General features: G+C 42.7%; 1 protein-coding gene across 1 annotated transcript in view; it reads right to left on the bottom strand.

Moving 5' to 3' along the window:
• KIRREL3 (kirre like nephrin family adhesion molecule 3) overlaps window positions 1–22623 on the bottom strand; it is a 208830-nt gene that overhangs the window by 26558 nt on the left and 159649 nt on the right. Inside the window, exons 6-7 of the mRNA XM_044668979.1 lie at window positions 16498–16648; window positions 6238–6343 (exon numbers count right to left, since the gene is read on the bottom strand). Of these exons, the coding sequence (XP_044524914.1) occupies window positions 6238–6343; window positions 16498–16648 (257 nt within the window). The remainder of the gene's footprint in view (window positions 1–6237; window positions 6344–16497; window positions 16649–22623) is intronic.

The raw sequence follows: 22623 nt of genomic DNA, 5'->3' as shown, positions 1-22623 counted from the left end.
GAGATCGTGTATATATATAAAAGCACTTTGCAAACCTTAAAACACCACATAAATGTCAGCTAGAAGCTTTATTATTATTCTCTCTTTTTCTTGGGCCCTGCGTAGGAGGGGGCCATTTCCTGGTTTCATATTCTCTTCCTGGCTTTCTTCTTGTCCACCTCCTTGTTCTCCCTGCCCCAAGAGAAACCAGCCCACTTCTCTGCAATACAAGGGAACACCTACACAGGCACTGAGATGTTATAGTCACAAATTAATATTAGGTAACTATTAAGAGCACAATTAATAATTACAATTATGATTTAACAACAGAGCACACTATCTCTCCCCAAGAGCTTAAGGAGGTTCCTAACATGCTATTATTCATGAGTTATTCATGAATCATTTCAATTCTTATTTTAATTTAATGATCAGACTTAATGGCCAGACAGCCCTTGCCCAGCGCTAGGAAACTCTGGCATATTACTTGTTAGAGATCTGTGTCCCACGTCTCAGGGAGGTGGACAGAAGGGGAGGAAGAAACAGATTTAGAGAAGGGAAGACTGGAAGATTGGCTTCCAGGCCAGAGAGTGAGATTGAAGGAGGGCTGCATGTCCATGTCTCTTTTCCAGACTGTTGGACTCCCTTGTCTTTCTTAGGTCAGTAGACTAGGGACAAGTTGCTTGGGCAGGATGGATGGCAGTACATGTAGGGAAAAGAATACTTTTGGAGTCTGAAAACTTGGGTTGAGTCCTAGTTCTGCCATTTAGCACCTGTGTGACCCTTGGACAAGTCACCTAACCTTTGGGCTTCAGTTTCCTCATCTGAAAAATGAAGGGATTGAATGGAGATGACCTCTAAAGTCCCTGCTAAATCCTGATACAATCTAAATCCAATTTCTAGTATTTTTATTTTCTAATTTCTAGTCATGTTCCTTTTCTCCAGTCTAGTTCTCTCCTCTGTCCTAATCCAATGTAAAAACTCTCTCTCTGTCTCTCTGTCTCTCTGTCTCTCTGTCTCTCTGTCTCTCTCTCTCTTTCCTTCACATTCTTTTTTTATCTTCTCGTTCTCTTTCCCCATCATTTTCTTTTCTCATCATTCTCCCTTTCTCTCTCTCCCTCATTTTCTCACTATCATTCTTTCTTCATCTCTTCTCTCTTTCTCTCATCGTTCTCTCTTTCTCTCTACCCCTGATTCTTTTTTATCTCTCTCTCTCTCCCTCACTCTCTCTCCCATTATCCTCTCTTTCCTCATCATTTTCTCTTTTGCTTGTTATGCCCACTCTCTTTCCCTAAAGGGACATGCAGTGAGAAGTGGAGGAGGGAATAATCAGGGTTGGAGAATACTAGGTGGGAAGTAGAGGTATGGAATCTGGGGTAATTGGGGAGCAGAGATGATCAGAAGGTAGATTTGGTGGTGACACAACCCTAGCCCCTTTCCCAAATCTAGCTTTGCTGGGCTGCCAACCCCTCTTTCCCCCTCTCTGAGGCAGCTTTGACTTGTCTTTCATTTTTCCTTTCCCTTTTCCTGCCCCCATTCTATAAGCCCTTAGTTCCCAGGCAGTGTAGCAGTTTCCCCCATACCTGGCAGGAGGCCCTACAGGGAACGAGTGATTTTCTGTGTTGCCTGTCATCCAGGGACAGACTCACAATTAGTGCTTCCTGGGGTGAAGGGGGAGTGTGGCAAGAGGCTCTGAGCCCCAGAACTGGTCTCATAAGCCAGGTCCTGTTGGGGAGGGCAGTAGCACTATGTTTATTTGTGTGTCTGTGTACATCTCTCTGTGTGTATTGTATGACTGGGACCTCTGCTGCCCTCATTAGCACTCACAAGGAGCACATAGGCTTCAAGGCTTCCTTTCTGTTGAATGAATAATAATTCACTATTCATGCTTCATAGGAAAAGCTGAGTTGCCATATTTATCTCCACTTTCCTGAGGAAGAGAACTAGGCTGGTTTCTCCTCTCCTGAGTTGGGAAACGGAGTCAACAAATGACTAAAGCACTTGGGGCTGAAGGTGAGGTGGAAGGAAGATGTTCTTGGGTCTTCAGCCTGAGTTTGGGGCTCTACTAGTCAAATGTGTAATTGCCAATGTTAGCGTTCCTAGCTAATACTAGGACAGGTGGCTGATGACAATCTGTAAGTGCCCCCCTGAAGTGGGCAGCAGCTAATAGCTGATAATAGTAGCTAATATTTATATAATATTTTAAAATAATGTATATGATCTTACTTTGTCCTAACAGCCCTTCCAGGAAGTTACTAACATTTATAAAGATGAGAAACTGAGCCTGAAAGAGGTTAACTTAAATGATTTACCCATGGCCCCACAGCTAGTCAGTGTTTGAGGGAACTGCACTGAAGGCTTCATAACTCCAGAGCTCTATCCTATCTACTTGTCCTCTAATTCGTAGTTCCTAAGATTTCTGGGGAAGGGTATGGGTGAGGTTCATCCCTTGAGGTACTCAGTCCTAAACTCTCTGGGGGGAGAGGTCTAAATCTTCCAGAGACACACTCAGCTCACCCTAAAATCACACCCAATTCCTTCTTCTTTAGCCTTGTTTTCTCTTCAATTTCCCGCGTTCCTGCTTTTCCCTTCTCTGCCCTCTTTATTTCCCCTCCTCTTTCTTCTTCCCCCTCCTCCCAAACAATTTACACTGTCCTCATCTAGGGACATAGGATATATCCCAAGGATAAAAGCTCCTTGACATCTTGTTGTTTAGAGGTGAAAACAGAGCCCTTCCCCGCTCCATATAAACAGATGAATATTAGTTGTTATCATAATGATGAGAACAACTAGTATGGGTTGGTGTTTTATAGTTTATAAAGTGTTTTCACATACATCATCTCATTTGATACTGAGTAAGGAGTAATTAAGCAGTCACTGAGGAAGAGAAAAAATATTGAGAAATGAAGGCAAACCCAGAGAGAAGTTAAAACTCTCTTCTTTTCAAATTACCCGACCTCTTCCTTTCTTCTCTTCTATTTCCTCTTCTTCCACCCCCTAGTCCCCAAACTACTCACTATTTCCTCTCTCCATTCCTCAGTTTAAACCATTTCCAATCAATGCTTCATTTGGCCTGAGCCAATATAAGAGGATTAATTATTTATATCAACAGACATTTAAAAAGCTTAGTGCCTTATTAGGCATTCAGTTAGCCTCAAGTACCACCAAGTTGGTTCTCCTCCCCTTCAAATCAGGGCAGAAAAATGTGACACACACACACACACACACACACACACACACACACACACACACATAGAGAACAGTAAGCCTAGAGTGATGTGTGCTCCTGAGGGAGGTAGAACAGAATATGTAGGTATGAAAGGAAGAGTTTCCTAGAACCCTCTCCTCTGAAGGTCCCAGCTAGCTAGAAGAGCCCATTTCTGCCTCTCCCTCAAGTTTTTCTTCCAAGTATCTAATTTCCAGAGTATCAGAGAAGAATGGGGAGAGGACAAACAAATTTACTCTATATAATCTTATAAAAGTCTAGAAAAAAATCAATTTGCTTGTGTGGCAAGATTTCCCTCCTCCTTCAACATCTTCCATCCTCCTGGGGAGAGAGAGAGACAATCTAGAGTTCCTAGCACCCCAGGCAAGGAAGCAGAGATGGGGGTTGGGGAGCCCTGAGCTGGCAGTGCTGCCCTCCTGCTATTTTTATTTTGAGAGCAAGGGAGGGAGCAAAGGGGACCTGCACCTCTGCAAACTCAGTAGCCCGGAATCTGGGAGACTTTTTTCTATCACCTATGGGCTATCCTGGTCATCCTTAGGTAGGGGGCTTTGCTTGTGCCAGTAGTGCCAGTTCCTGGAATGCCCAGCTGCCTGACAATGGACTCAGGTTCTGTGGTCCCAAAGGTCTACAGGTGCAGAATGCTAACATTTCTATAGCTCCTACTATGTGTTAGGTACTGTGCTAAGAGTTTTGCAATTATTATCTTATTTACAACAACTACGAGAGGCATATGCTATTATCTCCACTTAACAGATGAGAAAATGAAGTTGAGTTTGCAGGGGTGCAGGTCGCCTTTGCTCCCTCCCTTGCTCTCAAAACTGAAGTTGAAAGAGGTTACCAGAGCCATGCAGTTAGTAAATGTCTGAGGAAGACCTGAATTCAGGTCTTCCAGACTCTGGGTTCAGGGCTTTCACCCATTAAACCCTTTACTCCAATCGGGAGTCATGATGAGGTCTAATTGAACACCTGTAATCTTTCCAAACTGGGCTAAAACTTTGATTTTAGGTGTCCCAAGTGTACCGAATATATATTAGGACTGATAAATGGGGAGAGAAGAGTGAAGAGGCAGCATCAGCCAGTGTCATCTTTAAATAACAAGGCTCACATGGCAACTGCAATTGAATAATAATAATAATAATAATAAACATTTGCATACTTGCTCTAATTAAAACCATACAATAGCCTCAGAGCTAAGGCTTATTAGTTTATTATGTTATGTTATTTATGTTATTAGTCTAAGGTCTACTGAGGTGCAATGGAGAGACCATTGGACCTGGAATAAGGAAACCCTGAGTTCAAATCCAGCCACAGACACAGACTAGCTGTGTGATCCTGGGCACGTCGCAGATCCCAATCAAACGATGACAACTCACATTTCCATGGCGATTTAAGACTGATAAAACTTTTTTTTTTCTTTGCAACAATCCTATGAAGTAGGTGGCACAAGTACAACTGTCCCCATTTTCTGGATGAAACTTAGAGATATAGTGATAGCTAATTAAGTGTCAGAATTGGTATCTCCTGACTCCAAGTAGAATGTTCTTTGCACCAGCTCAGGTACTGATGGATCCAAGGAATTCTTGTATTGGAAGGGATCTAAGACGGGCATGTCTTCTGTACCACCCCCATCCTTCTTTGGCTGCATCCTACTTTTTTTGCATCATCTGTCACATAATTCAGTGGCAGAGGGCCTTAGGGAAGGGTGGCTGTTGGACATAAGGACAGTCACCCATCCTCAGAATCAGGGGGCACCCAAGTGAGCCAGCGGGTCACCAAAGATGTACCTACAAGGACTATCTGGCCATTAGATACTTAGATGCTTCCAGGGTAATGGGTGGAGATACTACCAATGTAGTAGAATATATATGAAGTTTACTTTGTATGCAACTCTAAAATGGACACTCTTTATTATAAGCCTACGTACCACTGTTTCCTCTGTTTGTGACCTGTGTGTGTAGAGCAGTGATTCCCAAAGTGGGCGCCACCGCCCCCTGGTGGGTGCTGCAGTGATCCAGGAGGGCAGTGATGACCACAGGTGCATTTACCTTTCCTATTAATTGCTATTAAAAAAATTAATTTCCAGGGGGCTAAGTAATATTTTTTCTGGAAAAGGGGGCGGTAGGCCAAAAAATTTTGGGAACCACTGGTGTAGAGACTTGCTTTCTGCATTTCTAAGTAAAAGGTATTATGGATTGCTTATATATTTATCTGTGTACCTGGTATAATTTGCAGGGGATAATAAATTTTTTATGGAGGTGGGATGTAATAAATAGGTTCAATAGGGAAAGGATTATAATTATAATTCTAAGATGCCTGGAATCAGATTACATGTTCTTTGGAGGAAAGCAAAGATTCCATTCCCTACAAGCAGAGCTGTACCTATTTAGAAAAATATCTGGATATGCATTGTGATCAGCAGATCAGGGCAGAAGGACCTTGGAAAATTCACAATGCAGTCTTTTATCATTCTAGCAGTTTTAGGTATGTTCCATGCAAGGCCAGGCTTCTAAGAAGAGATCCTATTAGTTCTTCTAGGCTTTTCCCACCCCATCTCTGGACACTTCTCCCCATCCTTTGTTCTCAAGAGATGGGGATAGTCAAACATAGTCCCTTACTGAATTACAGAGCTATTTCCCCGAGGATACATAAGTCTGGTACTCAGCAGAGTATTTCCAACCAGCCTTCTCTGAGCCGAATGTATGCCGTATATCTGATAGTGTAGGACATGGCATAGGGACAGGGATTTCTGGCAGGAGCTCAAACTCAAGAAAGCTGCCTGTTAAATTTTCAGTGTGATCACTCACACTTTAGAAACTGGCAAATGCTACACTTCAGGGCTTTATTTATCATTTTATTGATTGTTTAGAGTTAAGAACACGATATAGAAATTGTTAATAACATAGATTTAACTTTTAGGTGTTTACCGGCACATCTCTGGCCAGGGGTCGCCTTTACCAGCCTGGGAGATGGTATGTATATTTATGTTTGGGGAGAACAGGTGGTTCTTACCCAGGTGATCAGGTGGTGGCCCTTACCTGTACTGTGTGACTGCTGGGTTAGCCTTTGCAGAGCAGTGGAATTTGACAGTATTACCATCTAGCACTGGCTGTGGCTCCACAGACAGATTGACGAGGGGTGGATCTGCAAAGACAAGAGTATATAGTTAGACTTGAGACAAAAGGGGTAGTAGCTGCCATATGTAAGGGTCTAGTCTAGAGAATCCTTCTCTGTGGGATGCAGACAAGAGCCAGGGGTTCGACTGCAGGAAGCATCTGTGTAAGCTGCTGCTCCAGCAGCTTCCACCTAACTTAAAAGACCCCCTTGTATTACACAAGAAAGATGATCCTGGCAGGAAACCAGGACACTTTCTTAGCAGAAATGGGCTTAGGGCCTTGGCATTTAAACAGAAACTTTGGTCAGGTACTCACTGCTATTATGATCCCTCTGGGTCAGCATTGCCCATCTCCTGACCTTTAGGAAGGATGGTTCATTTCCACAAAAGAGAGAGAGAGACAGAGAGACAGAACGAGAGAGACAGTGATGGAGAGAGAAAGAGAGAGAGAGTGAGGGAAAGAGACAGAGATAGGGATAGCAAGAGAGAGAGGGAGAGAGAAAGACAGAGAGTGAGAAAGAGTGAAAGAGTGTGAGAGAAAGACAGAGAAAGATAGAGAGTGAGAGGCAGAAAGAGAGAGCAAGAGAAAGAGTGAGAGAGAAAGAGAGAGTGAAAGAGAGAGCAGGAGACACAGAGAGAAAGATAGAGAGTGAGAGACAGAGAGAATGAAAGATAGAGAGTGAGAGAAAGAGATAGAAAGAGAGTGAGAGAGAGCAAGAGTGAGAGAGAAAAAGAGTGAGAGTGAAAAAAAGAGAGAAAGAGTGAAAAAGAGCTCATGAGAGAAAGAGAGTGAGAGACAGCAAGAGTGAGAGAGAGAAAAAGAGTGAGAGTGAAAAAAGAGAGAAAGACTGAAAAAGAGAGCTCGAAAGAGAGAGAGAGAGAGAGAGAGAGAGAGAGAGAGAGAGAGAGAGAGAGAGAGAGAGAGAGAGTTCCATTTAAAGGCAAACTTCCTCCCTTTGAGAAGTCGCTGTGCAATATCTCCTGGTATAATCATTTTGGTGCATCTGTTAACTTGCAAGTGGCATTTACACTCTTTCATCAGACTAATCATCTCCACTGAGTCCTTATTGGTGTCACAGGGCTCTTAGCTACTTGAGCTACCCAGGGAATTTTCCTTTTACATGATAAGCAGTCAAACTTTGGAGTGTTGAGTGTGATAGCAACACGCACACACACAGTATAAAAAAAAATTCAGGCCAATATTAAAAGCAAGAAGTCTGTTGTTTAATCATTTCAGTCATGTCCGACATAACCCTATTTAAGTTATGACCCTATTTAAGGTTTTTTGGCGAAGATACTGGAGTGGTTTGCCATTCCCTTTTCCTGTTCATTTTACAGATGAGGAAACAGAGGTATACAGAATCAAGTGATTTGTTCATGGTCACATGGCTAGTAAGTGTCTGAGATTGGATTTGAACTCAGGCTTTCCTGAGTCCAGGCCTGGCACTCTATCCACTATGCCATATAGCTCTTCTCCCTACCCCACTGAAGCAAGAGGACCCTAGTGGAAAACATGATGGATTTGGAGTTAGAAGACTTGGCTTCAAATCCCATTCTTTCAATTTTCCACCCATGCGACCTTAGATAAGTTGCCCAACTTCTTTTGACCTCAGTTTCCTCATATGTAAAATGAAAGGGTTGAATTAATCAATTGATAAGGTTCCTTCTAGTTCTAAATTCACGATTCCCAAGAAAGATAGGAGGGAGCAGAATAAAAAGGATTGAGATGCAATGAGAGATAAGCTACAACGGAAAAAGAGACAGAGAGATAGGGAGAAATTGAGAGACAGACAGAGAAATCAATGTTAAGAGCTTTGTAGACTAAGAATTAAAGTCAGAGAAATAGGACTCAGAGGGCTATAGGACAACAGTATCTATCTTTGAGCCAGAAAGAAAGAAAAACAAAACAGTTATCCATCCTACACTGGCCTTTGTCGTCCTTTTAACTCTCTGGGTCCAGGTTCTCTGACATCTACAATTCACATTTCTATAGCACTACAGGGTTTACCAAGTGCTTTCTCAGCAACAATCCTATGAAGTAGGTAGGAACGGTATCATTCCCATGTTCTATATATGGAAACTGAGGCACAGCGATTTGCCTAAAGTTAAAGGGATCGGGTGGGTGAGCTGGTAGTGAGCTAGATTTCTTTTCTCTCACATAGGTTAATTTTTTGCCAAAAAATTGCCTGAAAAATGACTGAGATGCCAGGTCATGGGATGTGATTTTGTTCTTGATTTTAAAAAATAGTTTAGTTGATACTCTTGTTGCTAACATCATTGTCATTTTTACTGATTCCACCTTCCACAGAACCATAATTGTGAAAAATAAAGAGCAAAAACACAGCAAATTGGTTTATTAGCCATGTTGGAAAACGTATGCTTAATGATCCAGGACTTTGGATACTGCTGCCCACCCTTACTTCATCTCACAATTAACTAGGCAATGCCTGATTACCAAAGGACCAAAAGGACCATAGAGTCATAGAGCTGGACGTAGATCTCATTTAGTCTAATTTGCCCGTTTCACAGATGAGGAAACTGAGGCTCAATGAGCTTGAAGTTATGCTCTAGTTGGTGGGAGAGAGAGGACTAGAAGTCAAGTGTCCCGAGTTTTAGCCTCCCTTACTTTCTGTTACACCAAGACACCTCTTCTTGGAAAGTCCCATTCTGTTCCCAGCCGGCATCCCACGGAAAAACAGGGCTCCTCTCACTCTGATGCGGCTGTGGGGGGCAGTGGGGGACCTGGAGGGAGGCAGCCCTGCACGTCATCTCTCCTTTTGGGGTTGAGTTTATGCTGGTGGTCTTCTCTATCTATCCAAGCAGTCGGGTCATCCCCAAGTGGTATCCAAAGACCGATCACATTAAGGACGGGGGAAAGAGTCAACTTTCTTAGAGTCAAGGAGCTGTGGTGGGTATTGTGGGTGACTGTGGGCAGCTGGGAAAGACCTGGGGAGGTGGGAGCAGGGTGGGGGGGAGACCCAGCTCCGTGACTAGCTAGTGGGAGGTGACTCACCCGGGAGGAACTCTCTTTCCTTCCTCTCTTCCTATTTTCCCCACCTCCTCCCTTGGGGACTATTTACCCTGGAAGGTGTCTGCCACCCCAGACGCCAACCCACCTGTCTTTTCATGAAGAATTATGAGGCAAATTATAGGTATTTGCAATTTACTCTAATCTCATTTTAAAATGTATAATTCGAATGACAATAAAGACAAGCATAGTGAGGAATACCAATGAGAGCAATGCACATAACCAGCCCAGATTGGCGCAGGCTCTCCCAGGCCCCTTGCCGCCTTCTGACTCTGCCCTATCATTATCCAGCAGCAGCTAATCACCTTCCTTTGTTAAGTATGAATCACGAGTCTCCTCTTTGGGATATGGCTCACCCATATGTAATTTGGGGCTTTGGTAGAGAATCCACCCCACATACACGGAGACCCAAAGACAAGGGGCTTGGACTCTTGATGTCCCCACCCCAACCCTGCCACTGCCCCAATGGGGGTGAGGTGGTGATGGGCAAAAGCTTAATAACTGATGCACTAATAATTATTATAATAATCCAAAATATATGTTGCATTAGTGAACTAATAATGACTTGTTATGGTAATTGCAAGAAGGAGATTGCCTGATTTAATCCTATTGAAAGCAAGCACTGTGTAAATGTGTTCGTTAGTTTGCATTCAAGAGTCTTTTGGGAAGCTTTCTCTGCTGTTCTCCCCGCCCACCCCCATCCCAAATGGTTATGATCCTTCCTCCCTTAGAACTCACATAACATTCTGTTTGTGTTTTTTTTTTTTTATGTACTGACCACTGATCATCTTGTACTGTAGTTATTTTATTTTTTAAAACTCTTACCTTCCATCTTAGAATTAATGCTAAGTATTGGTTGCAAGGCAGAAGACTTAACCCCTAGGCAACTGGGGTTAAGTGACTTGCCCAGGGTCACACAGCTAGGAAGTGTCTGAGTCCAGATCTGAACCTGGGACTTCCCATTTCCATTGGCTCTCTATCTATGGAGCTGCCTAGCTGCCCCATCTACAATATTTTTAGGAAAGTGTAGCCAATTATTTTTTGAAGCCACCATCTGAGGTTAGGTCAATAGCCTCCATTTCTGAGAGTGTCTGAAGGTGTCTGAAATGTCAAGAAATGAAAGGTCAATCAAGACCCTGGAGGTATATTGGCCATGGGAACTTAGGCAATCCAGGATCCAATCATAGATGAGGCATTGCTTAGACAGTGATAGGACTCTGGGAGTCCAGATCTGGAAGCAGCAGGGTTTGTTGGGGTGCCTACTTATGGACTCTTTTGGCCATCAGTCTCTCACTTCATTTTCTGTATTCCATACTCCAGTTAAACCGATCTTATCTGGGTTCCTCTCACACAGTCCTCTATTTCCAGTCTCTATGTCTTTGCACTGGATGCTCCCCATGCCTGGAATGTGTTTCCTTCTTACCTCTGCCCAGTAGACTTCCAACTAAAGCACTATATTCTCTATGAAGTCTTTCTAGATTCCAGCCCTAGTGTCCTCCATCCCTGGCTACCTGGTATTGGTCTCCCCTGAGACCAATTTCATTTTTTGCATTTGCATCTCCAGCATCTAGCACCATGCCGGTCATTCAACAAATGCTTGTTGACTGATTGATCAGCTCATTTGATTGGTCCCAGAATCTGCTCCACCACATCATGCTCTCCCCCTCCACTGCTGCCCTGGCTAGCATTAACACACTGCCTCTTAGGCTCCTTTCTCTAGCCTCCCTGTTTCTTGAATCCTCCAGAATTCTGGAGGGCTTGTCTGAGCTGTGAATCCCTCAGCACTGAGTTATCTGGGTAAGATTTGCACGGTCACACCCAGGGCTCTGGAGCACCTTTGGCCCCTCTACTTTTTTCCTTCCCAAGGTGTAGGATATGAATTTTCAGGCGCTTGCTGGGCTCTGGTGGTATAAATAGTTTATGGCACATCCAACTATTAAACATGATTTTAATCCCACTTGTGATGTCGGCTGCATAACTCACAGGAGGGCAGCTTTGATGTAGCTGGTGGAACCAAAATCACATTGAGCAGATGTTACAACTGTGAGTCTGTTAGTGTTTTCATCAGCAAGGCTTGAATTTTGGGAATGGGTGGTGTTTTCTAGTGGGGGAAGAGGGTTGTATTTTGGAGAGAGTAGGAGGAGGGTTGACTTTCTGACTCAGCAATTTTGCTGAACATCCTTTTGAAACCCAGCAGCTGGATGCACAGCACTCAGATGTGGTAAGGTGTCGGGCTGCTGTGTATTCTCTCCCATTAGTCAATCTAGGGGCTTTGTCTTCAGTTGGGGTAACACATAAAGACCAAGGGAAACAAACAAATAAACAAACATGTGGTTGTGTTGAGTTCAGATGGTTCTCCTTGGCGCATGAAGAACAAACACACGAAGATTTGCAAAGGCAGCACTGATCTAATCCCTGGTCTCCTTGTTTAGGAAGGGAAAGAGTGAGTGGAAAGTGTGGTGAGTTTATGTGTGTGTGGATATGAGTGTACACTTACACCCATGTGAATGTGTATGATTGAATGTGTGAGAAAGAAAAGATTTGAGGAGAGAAGACACAATAGCTGTCTGCAAGTATTTGAAGGACTGTTAGATGAAAGAGGGATTAGGTTTATTCTGCTTGGGATGTTCTCAGAAAAACCTGAAAAGACTTACACAAACTGACGCAAAATGAAGTGAGTATAACCAGGAGAACATTGTACACAGTGACAGCAAAATTATACAATAATCAACTGTGAATTACTTGGCTATTTTCAGCAATCCATTGATTGATTGAAAGACAATTCTTTTTTTTAAAACCCTTAACTTCTGTGTATTGGCTCCTTGGTGGAGAGTGGTAAGGTTAGGCAATGGGGGTCAAGTGACTTGCCCAGGGTCACACAGCTGGGAAGTGGCTGAGGCCAGATTTGAACCTAGGACCTCCCATCTCTAGGCCTGACTCTCAATCCACTGAGCTACCCAGCTGCCCCTCTAAGACAATTCTGAAGGACTTCTGATGAAAAAATGCTATTCACCTTTGGAGAAAGAACTAATGGAGTATGAATGTGATGGAAGAATGCTTTTAAAAACTTTTCTTGTTTGTTTTTTTGTTTTTACTTTCAAAACATGACTAATATGGAAAAATTTAAAAATGACTGCATAGGTAAAACCTATATCAAATTGCTTGCTTTCTTAATGAGGAGAAGGGGGGCAAGAAAGGAGAGAATCTAGAACTCAAAATTTTAAAAATTGTTAAAAGTCATGTTTTATGTAATTGGGAAAAATATTAAAAAAAAGACTTACACTGTTTATCCCAGGGATGCAGAAACAGGAGGAATGAGGGGCACTTGCAAAAAGACAAATTTAGCTTTGATGTCAGGAAAACCTTCCAAACAATTAGAGCTGTCCAGATGGGGAGTAGCTTGCCTTGAGAAGTGTTGGGATTTCCTACTTGGATGTCATTGAACAGAGGCTGGATGACTATTTGCTGTGTTTATTATCAGAGATTTCCTTCGTGCCTGGTTTAGACTAGATGGCTGAGTTCCCTTCCGACTCTCAAATTCTGTGACTGTAATTCTGAATGAGTGTATGTGTGTAAATGGGCGTATTAAAGTCAGGCCTCATCCCTAGGGATTCCCCAGGCCCTTTTCCTCTTGGACAGATTAAAATCTCTTAACTATGGGTCAGTACACCTGGCTTAGGATGGCTGTACCCTTGTCATTATTCAGTCTGTAAGTACCACATAGGTATAAAGAAAGGCAAAGGCATCCACTCTAGTGACTTTGTGTGTATGGATCAAGAAAGGGTCAGGGTTAGATATCTCAGCAAATTCTGGAAGATACTATGCCAGGGGGGCAGTTTTGATGGGCCAAGGTTGCTCTCTGTGTTGCCTAGGGAAAAATACAAAAGGTACCCATCACTGAAATAATGAGCTGACTGACCCCTAAGAACGTCCTACCATGGACAGGTCCTCTTTCTTCTCCTTCCCTTGACAAACGTGGATGCCTAACAACAAGGAGGTTTGGGAGTCTGGGAGCATCTTTGTCTTTCCTGAAATCTAGGAAGCAGGTCACTGTTTTAGGTTAAATCCTCTGGTTCTGTGGTTTTTGAGGTTTCATGAGCAGGATGAGAGTTTGTTTCTCTGGCCTTATGGTCCCGGGAAGTGCATGTTCTTTGTGCTCCAAGGAAGGGGGAAGTGCCTAGGATACAGACCTGGTTCTAAATCCTACTTTGACTTCCATTCCTCAGTCCATTGATTCATCTTTTACTTTAGACTTAATGGTGGTGGGAGTAGGGGAGGGAGATGCTCCTTACTTGGAAAGCTGTGGGCATGTATCAAAGCCTGGAAGTATCTTCTTCCCTAACCACTGCCTTCCCCAGCCCTTTGAAGCATCTGTCATCTGGGCCACCCTGTTAAACGGATCATCTCATTAGAGAGTATTTAGACAAACAGTCTTTTAATAGTCGGATGGGCTATTATGATGATGATGTTCTTGTTTATGGGGGAGATTCTTCTCAGATGATGGATAATGGGCTGGTGCTGAAGCCCCGCTGTTTTTTTTTTCTGTGTTTCTCTTTCCCAGAGCCACAGCTGCCAGCTCCTAGGAGCCTGCCCATATAGCACGAGTCTAGGAAAGAGAACTGGAATTGGAACGCCTGGGTTCGAACCCAGCTTTGCTACTTCTTGCCTATATGCCCTTGGGGAAATAATTTCTCTTCTCTTGCCCTTCTTCTATACATTGAAGGAGTTCTACCAGATGGCCCCTTGGATTTCTTCTTACCCTAAATCTTAGGATTCTCCATGTTTCTTAGACAAATTAGGGGTTGGTGTGTTTGAAAGATGGGTAGCTTTGGGGACATTCTTTGCAGCTGGAAAATCGGGTGCTATCATCTCCCACTTGCTATTTTGACAGAGATTAATTGGAGGCTCAATGGAGATCATTCTTATGGAGTGGAGGAATCTCTGTCCTTTGACATTTAAAGATTTTTCTTATGTGGCTCCTCCCTACCTTTCCAGTTGGCTTACATTTTTCTCCCCTTCACAAACTCTAAGTTTCAGTCAAACTGGTCTACTTCCTGTTCCTTGCACAGGACCCACTATATGGGTCCTTTGTACTGCCCCATTCCCCATGGCTAAATGCTCTCCCCATTCACCTTTACATCTTGGAATCCCTGCCTTCCTTCAAGACTCAGCACAGACTCCGTCTTCTACAGGAGGCTTTTCCTGGTCCCCTAAGCAGCTAGAGTCTTCCCTTCTAAGGCTACTTTCCATTTACTCTGCATGTTTCTTGTACATACCTATTTATATATATCTTGTTTCTCCCATTAGAATGTGAGACCCTGGGCAAGTCATTTAACCCAACTGCCTAGCCCTTACCATTCTTCTCCTTTGAACTAGTACGTAGTATGGATTCTAAGACAGAAGGCAAGGGTAAAAAAAAGAATGTAAGTTCCCAGGTAGCACAGTGGATAGATTTCCAGGTCTGGAGTCAGGAGGGCCTGGGTTCAAATATGTCCTCAGATACTTCTTAGCTATGTGACCTTGGGCAAGTTATTTAACCCTCATTGCCTAGCCTACTGCTCTTCTGCCTTAGAACCAATACACAGAATTGATTCTAAGATGGAAGGTAAGAGTTAAAAAAAAGAATTGATACTAAGATAGAAGACAAGGGATAAGAAAAGAATGTAAGCTATTTGAGGGTGGGGACTTTTTTCCTTTCCCTTTTTTTGTATCTTAAATGCACAATGTCTGGCATATAGTGAGTACTTAATAAATGTAGGTTGACTGATCAATGGTTAATATAAAGCTAAGCGGACTTTTGATTATCTTTGTCTGGAGCAACAATTGGGCTTTGAATGTCTTTTGATAGATGATAACTCTTATGATGCTGTGGATGGAAATCCAGACCTCAGATTAGGAAGGAGACTAAAAAGAGAGGCTATAAGGCTAGACAGAGTGAGAAGAAATGGAATGCCTGAGTGAATTAAAGTGAAAAACTTATTATGAAGGTGGAGCTCCCTTTCTCATTAGCTAATCTATGCCATAAGGTCCAAGCTATGGTGGGCTAGAACCCAATTTACTACATTCCAGAACTCAAGCTGTATCTTCTGCCTGCTACAGGTAAAATTGTGCTCCTTTAGACCAGGGAATTAAAATTCTAGACCTTAGGGACCTGAGCTGATCTCTAGAATATCTAGAACCCAGATTAGTTCTATAAATAAGAATTTACCTAAATTCTAATTCTATAATTACTTTGAATTATGGCGATCTAATTAATATTACTGAGTAGATTGTCATGAAACTAATTTTATGAAAAAACATGAAAAAGTAGAAATATATGTATTACAAAGAGCAGAAGACCTCAGCCCTGACTTTGTTATTTCCTGTGTGATCTTAAATAAGTCATCTTCTCTTCCTGGGCCTCAGCTCCCTGCAAAAATGAGGGTTTTGAACAAAATGATCTCCAAGGGACTTTGCTGCTCTCAAAATCTATAATGCTATGATTCTGTATTCTAATCTCTTAACAATGCCCACTGGTGGGTTGTTCAAAACATGGAACCAAAAACATTACCACCTGGTGTCATTTGCCCTAATTGCAGAGGGAAATTATCCAAGAAGAGAAAAAATAATCAAACTTCTTGAGTCCTACAAATATAAATTTAAACCTATCAAATGATGACAGAAATGTCAAAGTCAGCTGTGATGAAAAGGTTTTATATTTCTTGATACTGAGAGCCAGTGACCTCTCTCCAAACTCAATTCTATAATGAAATACTTCCCTGGATTTTAAGCTTTCGCATTTCCTCCCTTATTCCAGATCCTCTCTGTGGTTCATGGGAACAAACCAGGAGAGAGTTGCTATAGGGACCCTACTTCCCCTCCAGCCTAGAACACAAAACCTTCTAGGTCCCCTTGTAAAGTGAGGGCATTATAATCTCCAAAGTGATATGTCTCTTAATTGCAATCATGTAAATATAGTCAAACCAACTATGACCCACAAACTAGTTTTACTAGTCAGTTCTCTGTGTGCAGGAGGTCCCTGGACAGAAAATGAATAAATCAACTATGGGTAAATTGGAGAGAAACTCTTTGTGTGAGAGTGAACTAGGCTCTCTGGCTCTCCATCTCTTCCTATCTGCAAGGCTTGGTGGGGCTTGGGTACCAGGTAGTACTCACGCTGGATGTCAATGGTGACAGAGGTCTCCTTTCCCCCAGGGATGGCTTTGTTGGTGGCTCGGCACACAATGTGTTGTCCGTTTTCTACATCAGCAGGTGAGACAAAAAGTGTACTCACAATGCTTTCCCGTTTTCCGTCCCGAAGTAAGGTCTAGAAGAGGGAAAGAAATGGAAAGGAAGAAAGGATTCTGGTTATTCTAGCTTGGAAGCCATGAGGAGGAAGGAGGAAAAGAGGCTGACACTAGGTGGTCCCATTTCAGCAGAGGTGAAGATTCAGCTTTCAGTGTTAAGCTGGGAAGGCAGTGAGGTGCAAAGGAAAGACATGAGACCTGGAGTTAGAGGTTCTGAATTCAAATTCCAGCTGCTCTACTTACTAGCTATATGACCTTGGATAATTCCATTCACTTCAGGAAACAGTTAAGAACCTAATATGTACTAGACATTGAAGACACAAAGCCCAAAATTAAACAGTTAATTTTCTTGAGAAGCTTATAGTCTACTGGGAGGGTAAGCCAATTCCTCTCTCATCACCTCAATTTCTTTACCTTTAAAATGAACGAATTGGACAAGGTAGTCCTTTAGCTCCCTTCTAGCTCTAGATCTCCGATGATCCTGTGATCCCATGAATCCCCTCCTCCTTGCCTGACTGAATGGCTGACCCATATAAGGATAAAGACAAGACCTTTAAGTCAAACTCTCCATTTGCCATGAAAATCAACATTAGTCCATGTTTCCACAGTGCAAAAGAAATCAGGTTAATCTAATGGAAACTGGGCAGAAGGCTTACTGAAGAATTAATTATAGTATATAATGAATCTTCTACTCCTTTGGTTTGCTTTTTTCTGGGCCTATATGTCAATTAGGATGCTTGATCTTTTTGTGGGTCATGGACTCCTTTGGGAGTCTGGTGAAGTCTATTAGATTGAAATAAATCTATTTATCTATCTATCTTTATTTCAATATATATTTCAAATATACATTTGAATACATACATCATTTCAATATACATATTATTTTAAATATATATTTTTATATATTTCCATTAATGTTTATAGATCTCCTGAATTCTATCCACACATTCAGTCTCCAGGTTAAGAACCCTTGTGCTAGAACAGTGGTTCCCAAACTTTTTTGGCTTACCACCCCCTTTCCAGAAAAAATATTACTTAGTGCCCCCTGGAAATTAATTAAAAAATTTTAATAGCAATTAATAGGAAAGATAAATGCACCTGTGGCCATCACTGCCCCACCTAGATCACTGCAGCACCCACCAGGGGGCAGTGGTGCCCACTTTGGGAATCACTGTGCTAGAGGAACCACTGAGTATGTTGTAGGCAGATAATTATATTTATTCCTGTGTTCTAGGTCATTCTGTAACCTTCAACCCGGGCAATCTCTTCCTGCATAAAATCTAGGAGATGTGAAGAAATTTGTGATTCAGGATGCCATAGGAGACTGAACCTGATGTCCTCACTGGTTCTTCCAGTCCACACTGAATGGTGTATGCGTGAAAGGGGTTTGGATGAGGAAGGGTAGCGCCGACTCTCCACCCAGTCTTTCTCCTACCTAGTCCCAGTGCACAGCTGGGATGCCAAAGCTCCACACTTGCTCTGGAGTGTATTGATGGACTGGTTCATTCACATTCTCCTTCTAATCTCACAGAAACAAGAGCTGTAACTAGTAATTTTGTCACCCAGGACAAGCAAAAATACAAATTCAGCCGAGGCTATGGGAAGAGAGTCTAGACACAGCCTCATGGTGGGGAGAAGCAGATGCAGGAATTCCTCAAAGTCATTGCTGGGAATGCAGTGGCTATATAGGTCCATGCCAGGAAGGAGTTCATCTGCAGTTAACAGCTGGGGGGAAGAAGCCCACCATTCAGTAGCTTCCTATTTGAATTAATTATTCTTGTTTGGTGCTAAATTCAGTTGTCCCCTCCTGTTGGAAGAGTACAAATGCTATCATTGCCTTCCAAATTTTGGTGTCCTGGGATAAATTCCCTATGACCCAATTTTAGTTATTGATATGATAGAAATAGAGACTCAGAATACACTCTTACCACAAGCTTGCAGGCGAGCTTACCTTTCATGTTCCCTCGATTATTGCTTTCGGGTCAATCTCTCAACCTTCACACTAACACCAGCCCTAAAGCTACTACTTCTTTCTTCTTAAATACCCCAGTGGAATTTAGCTACTTGCTTTCCTTGAAGTCTTGCAAGGTGGGGAGGGAGAGGAAGAACAGCACATCGGTTCCTCCTGTGTTCTGTTACTATCCTATAGCTGAGCCCAGTAATAGTAAATGTACAATACAGTTTGTGAAAAATGTTGGCAAGACCAATATGACTTGCCTCCTTTAAGATGTCACTTCAGTTTATCGCTTTCTTTTTTCCCCTTACATCTTAGAATCAATACTGTGTATTAGTTCCAAGGTGGTAAGAGCTAGGCAATGGAGGTTAAGTGACTTGCTCAGGGTCACACAGCTAGAAAGTGTCTGAGTCCAAATTTGAACCCCCTGGATCCATTGAGCCACCTAGCTGTCCCAGTATCTTACTTTCTCTAAGATTTTAATCTCTCCAAAGTACTTTCACTTTCAATATTTTTTGGAACCTCCAAACTACCTCATGAGGTAGGCAGGGCTGCTATTATCCTCCCGCTTGAAAGATGAAGAAGCAGTTAAGTGACTGTGTGATCTGAGGCAAATCACTTAAACCTCTGGGCCAAGTTTCTTAATATGTAAAATGATGAGGTTGAACTAGATGACCTCCTAAGGTCCTTTCCAATTCTCAAAACCCTGTGATTCACTCCAACAAATCCATTAAGTATTTATTATGTGTGAAGGATCCTTTCCCCTCTTTTTCTATATTTGGTAGAGATGGACATGAAGATCTTAATGTGGTATCCATTGGCCTATTTCCTTTACCAAATCTTGAGGGTTCTTTTCCTCAAATGGGGATGTTATGAGCAGGCTAGGACAACCCTCCTTCCATTAGACCACCAGGTAGAATTTACAAGAGCCAGGCCAACGTTATTCCCTTATCTCCTTCAGGAAAAACATACCCTAGGTGGAGACCTTGGTTCCCTAGGGAAGAGAATAACCCATAAGGGACTTGAAGGTGCCCCATCATTCCATGGGGCTGGCTTGTCTAGACACCCTGTGAAGGAGGATGCAGAACTGTTGTCTCAGAAGAGCTGAGATGCTGGGGCCAGAGAGGAGAGAGCATCACTCATCCCCAAGCTGAAGCCCAGATCACATTAACACATTGGCTTGGGGCTCCTCAGCAGACAACACACAGGCTATAAATAGCCAAGCGATAATAAGAACAATTTCCTGGATGGAAATAAAACTTGTGTGTGTGTGTGTGTGTGTGTGTGTGTGTGTGTGTGAGAGAGAGAGAGAGAGAGAGAGAGAGAGAGAGAGAGAGAGAGGGAGGGAGGGAGGAAAGGTTATTTTCCTTCCCCCATTTCTTTTGCCTTGCTTTTTCGTTTTGCTAACAAGAGACATTTGCATAAGTTGACTCTGCCAGGAGTTCCTTCAATTGATCTCTCCTCAATTCTGCAGAGAAGTGGAGAAGGGGCAGGACTGGGTGCTGGTGGGAGTGGAACAATGAGGCCCCAAGCCACTAATTAGGCCCCTGGCTGCTTCTCCCACCCATTGGTGGTTCTCTGCCTTGGAATGATGATTAATGGCATATTTACTCTGTCCGGGCGTTTGCTTTTCTGGGAAATAAAAATTCTGGTTCAAGTCTGTTTGTTGCATCTAATTAGAGAAAAAGGGAGATGTATTCATTAAACAAGGACAAAGGAGAGAAGAAGGAATGCAACCCAGGAAGAAGGCTAATCTGCTGATGGATGCTCCCAACTCACCTAATATACACATTCTTACACCTGGCCCTCCCTGGAGAACTCATCTTTTTCTGATTTCCTGAAGTAAGGAAATGTCCAAGGGCACTGAAAGTACTACACCAGAGTAGGTGCATCAAAATGAAGCCCAATTGGAAATTTGGAAGGCTAGGATAACTGCTGGATGGCACAAGATTTATAGGACCTTGTGGGAAGAACAGAGACTGGGACATTATGAGAGAAAGACAAAGGGAGAATTTAGGGGAGAAGGGCTGAGGTGGGGAGCATTATGAGAGTGGGGGGGCATGAAAGATTGAAGCTGGAGGCATGCTGTTCATGGGATTACTATATCTTCACTCTTCTTATATCTTGTATGTTGTCCTTGTTCTTATCCCTGCTCTTTTTTTTGATAAAAAAAAAAAATAGAACCCATGAAAATGAGTCTCAGGAGCCTGTAGGGTATGCCTTCTTGAAATAAAAGGTCATTTGGGGTAGCTCAGTAGAGTGAGAGTCAGGCCTAGATACAGGAGGTCCTAGGTTCAAACCCGGCCTCAGCCACTTCCCAGCTGTGTGACCCTGGGCAAGTCACTTGACCCCCATTGCCCACCCTTACCACTCTTCCACCTATGAGACAATACACCGAAGTACAAGGGTTAAAAAAAAAGGTCATTTGGGGAACTATTGGAGCAATACAATGGAAATTAAGTTGATTTCCATGCTGAGAGATTATCACACATTTTGGATACATATATCATTTCATGGATTGGTATATTTGTACATCTAGATAGTAAAGTTCAAGAGGAAGGCCTTCATCTTTTTATTAGATGTTCCATGGAGGGTTAGATAAGAATCACACCAAGGAGAAGGCAGAGAGTGGTTCTGATGGTTTTGATCTCCATTGGAGGAAGGACCTTTCAACTTTGAAATCATGTAGCTGCTGTAGTAGTAGTAGTAGTAGTAGTAGTAGTAGTAGTAGTAGTAGTAGTAGTAGTAGTAGTAGTAGTAGTAGTAGTAGTAGTAGTAGTTGTTGTTGTTGTTTCAGTCAAGTCCAACTCTTTGCAACCCCATTTAGGGATTTTCTCTTCCAGTTCTTTTTTTTTTTTTTTTCAGATGAAGAAATGGAGGCAAAGAGGGTTAGATTAAGTGATTTGTCTGGGGTCATACAGCTAGTAAATGCCTGAGGCTGGATTTGAACTCAGGTCTTCTTAACTCCAGGCCCAGCACTTGCACTGCACCACCTAGCTGCCCAGCTGCCAAAGTACATAATTAAATAATTTATAGGTAAGATACATCAATAGCACAGAACCCTTCATTCCACTGAGGCTCAGAATGAGAATGCAGTTTGGGAAATGCTGGACTAGATGATTTCTAAAGCTCCTTGCAGCTTTGGCATTCACATCTGTCTTTCTCCTTTTGTGCAATTCTCCCCCTTTCTCTGTCTGCTCTTTTCTTTTGTCTTTTTCTTCCCTGTTTTCTAGCCTTTTCACCCTCCTCTATTCTCCCTTCTTTCATTTCCTGGGAGTGAATCTGATTTTTGAGGCACCCTAGAGACATGGAGCTGTCACCCTCCAGATTCAGAAAGGTTCATGAGCATGTAAATCAGCTCTGGGTTAGGGAGGGCATTCATTAGTCACTAGTTAGGGGATTTCTCTTTGCTCTACTGTCAGAAGGGCCACGTTGCTAGAAGGCTGCTCCCTTTTTGACCAATATGTGTGTGTGAGTACGTGTGTGCATGTACATATCTATTAAAATATGTGGATATGCATATTGGGGAGTGCATACCCTCATGTATGTTTCTGTGAATGGGATGCCATAGATGAGGGGGCCAGGGTTGCTAGAAAGTGGAGAGGCAGGGAGAGCGAGTCAATCACAGAACATTAGAACATAGACACTTTAGAGATCACCCATGCCACCTCCCTCATTTTACAGAGGAAGAAACTGAGGCCCTAAAGCAATAAGGTGATTTGCTCCAGGTCATAGCTATATATACATAACATGTATTCAATTTCATTCTATAAATTCCATTTATTAAGTGTCTCTGTGCTAGGTAGGTGCAATAAGGTTATTTCTGTCCTTCAGGACCTGGTAATCCAGGAGAGATAGATAGATAGATACAGACAGAGACAGAGACAGAGAGACAGAGGGAGAGAGATGGAGAGAGACAGAGGGAGAGGGAGAGAAAAAGGGAGAGGGAGAGGGAAAAAGACAGAGGGAGAAGGAGGGGAGGGAGAGAGAGAGAGAGAGAGAGAGAGAGAGAGAGAGAGAGAGAGAGAGAGAGAGTGTGTG

Source organism: Gracilinanus agilis, chromosome 3, assembly GCF_016433145.1.
Source record: "Gracilinanus agilis isolate LMUSP501 chromosome 3, AgileGrace, whole genome shotgun sequence".
In the NCBI taxonomy this organism is placed as follows: Eukaryota; Metazoa; Chordata; class Mammalia; order Didelphimorphia; family Didelphidae; genus Gracilinanus; species Gracilinanus agilis.
The sequence above is the reverse complement of the archived record's forward strand: the minus strand, read 5'-3'. Positions and strand labels throughout refer to the sequence as shown.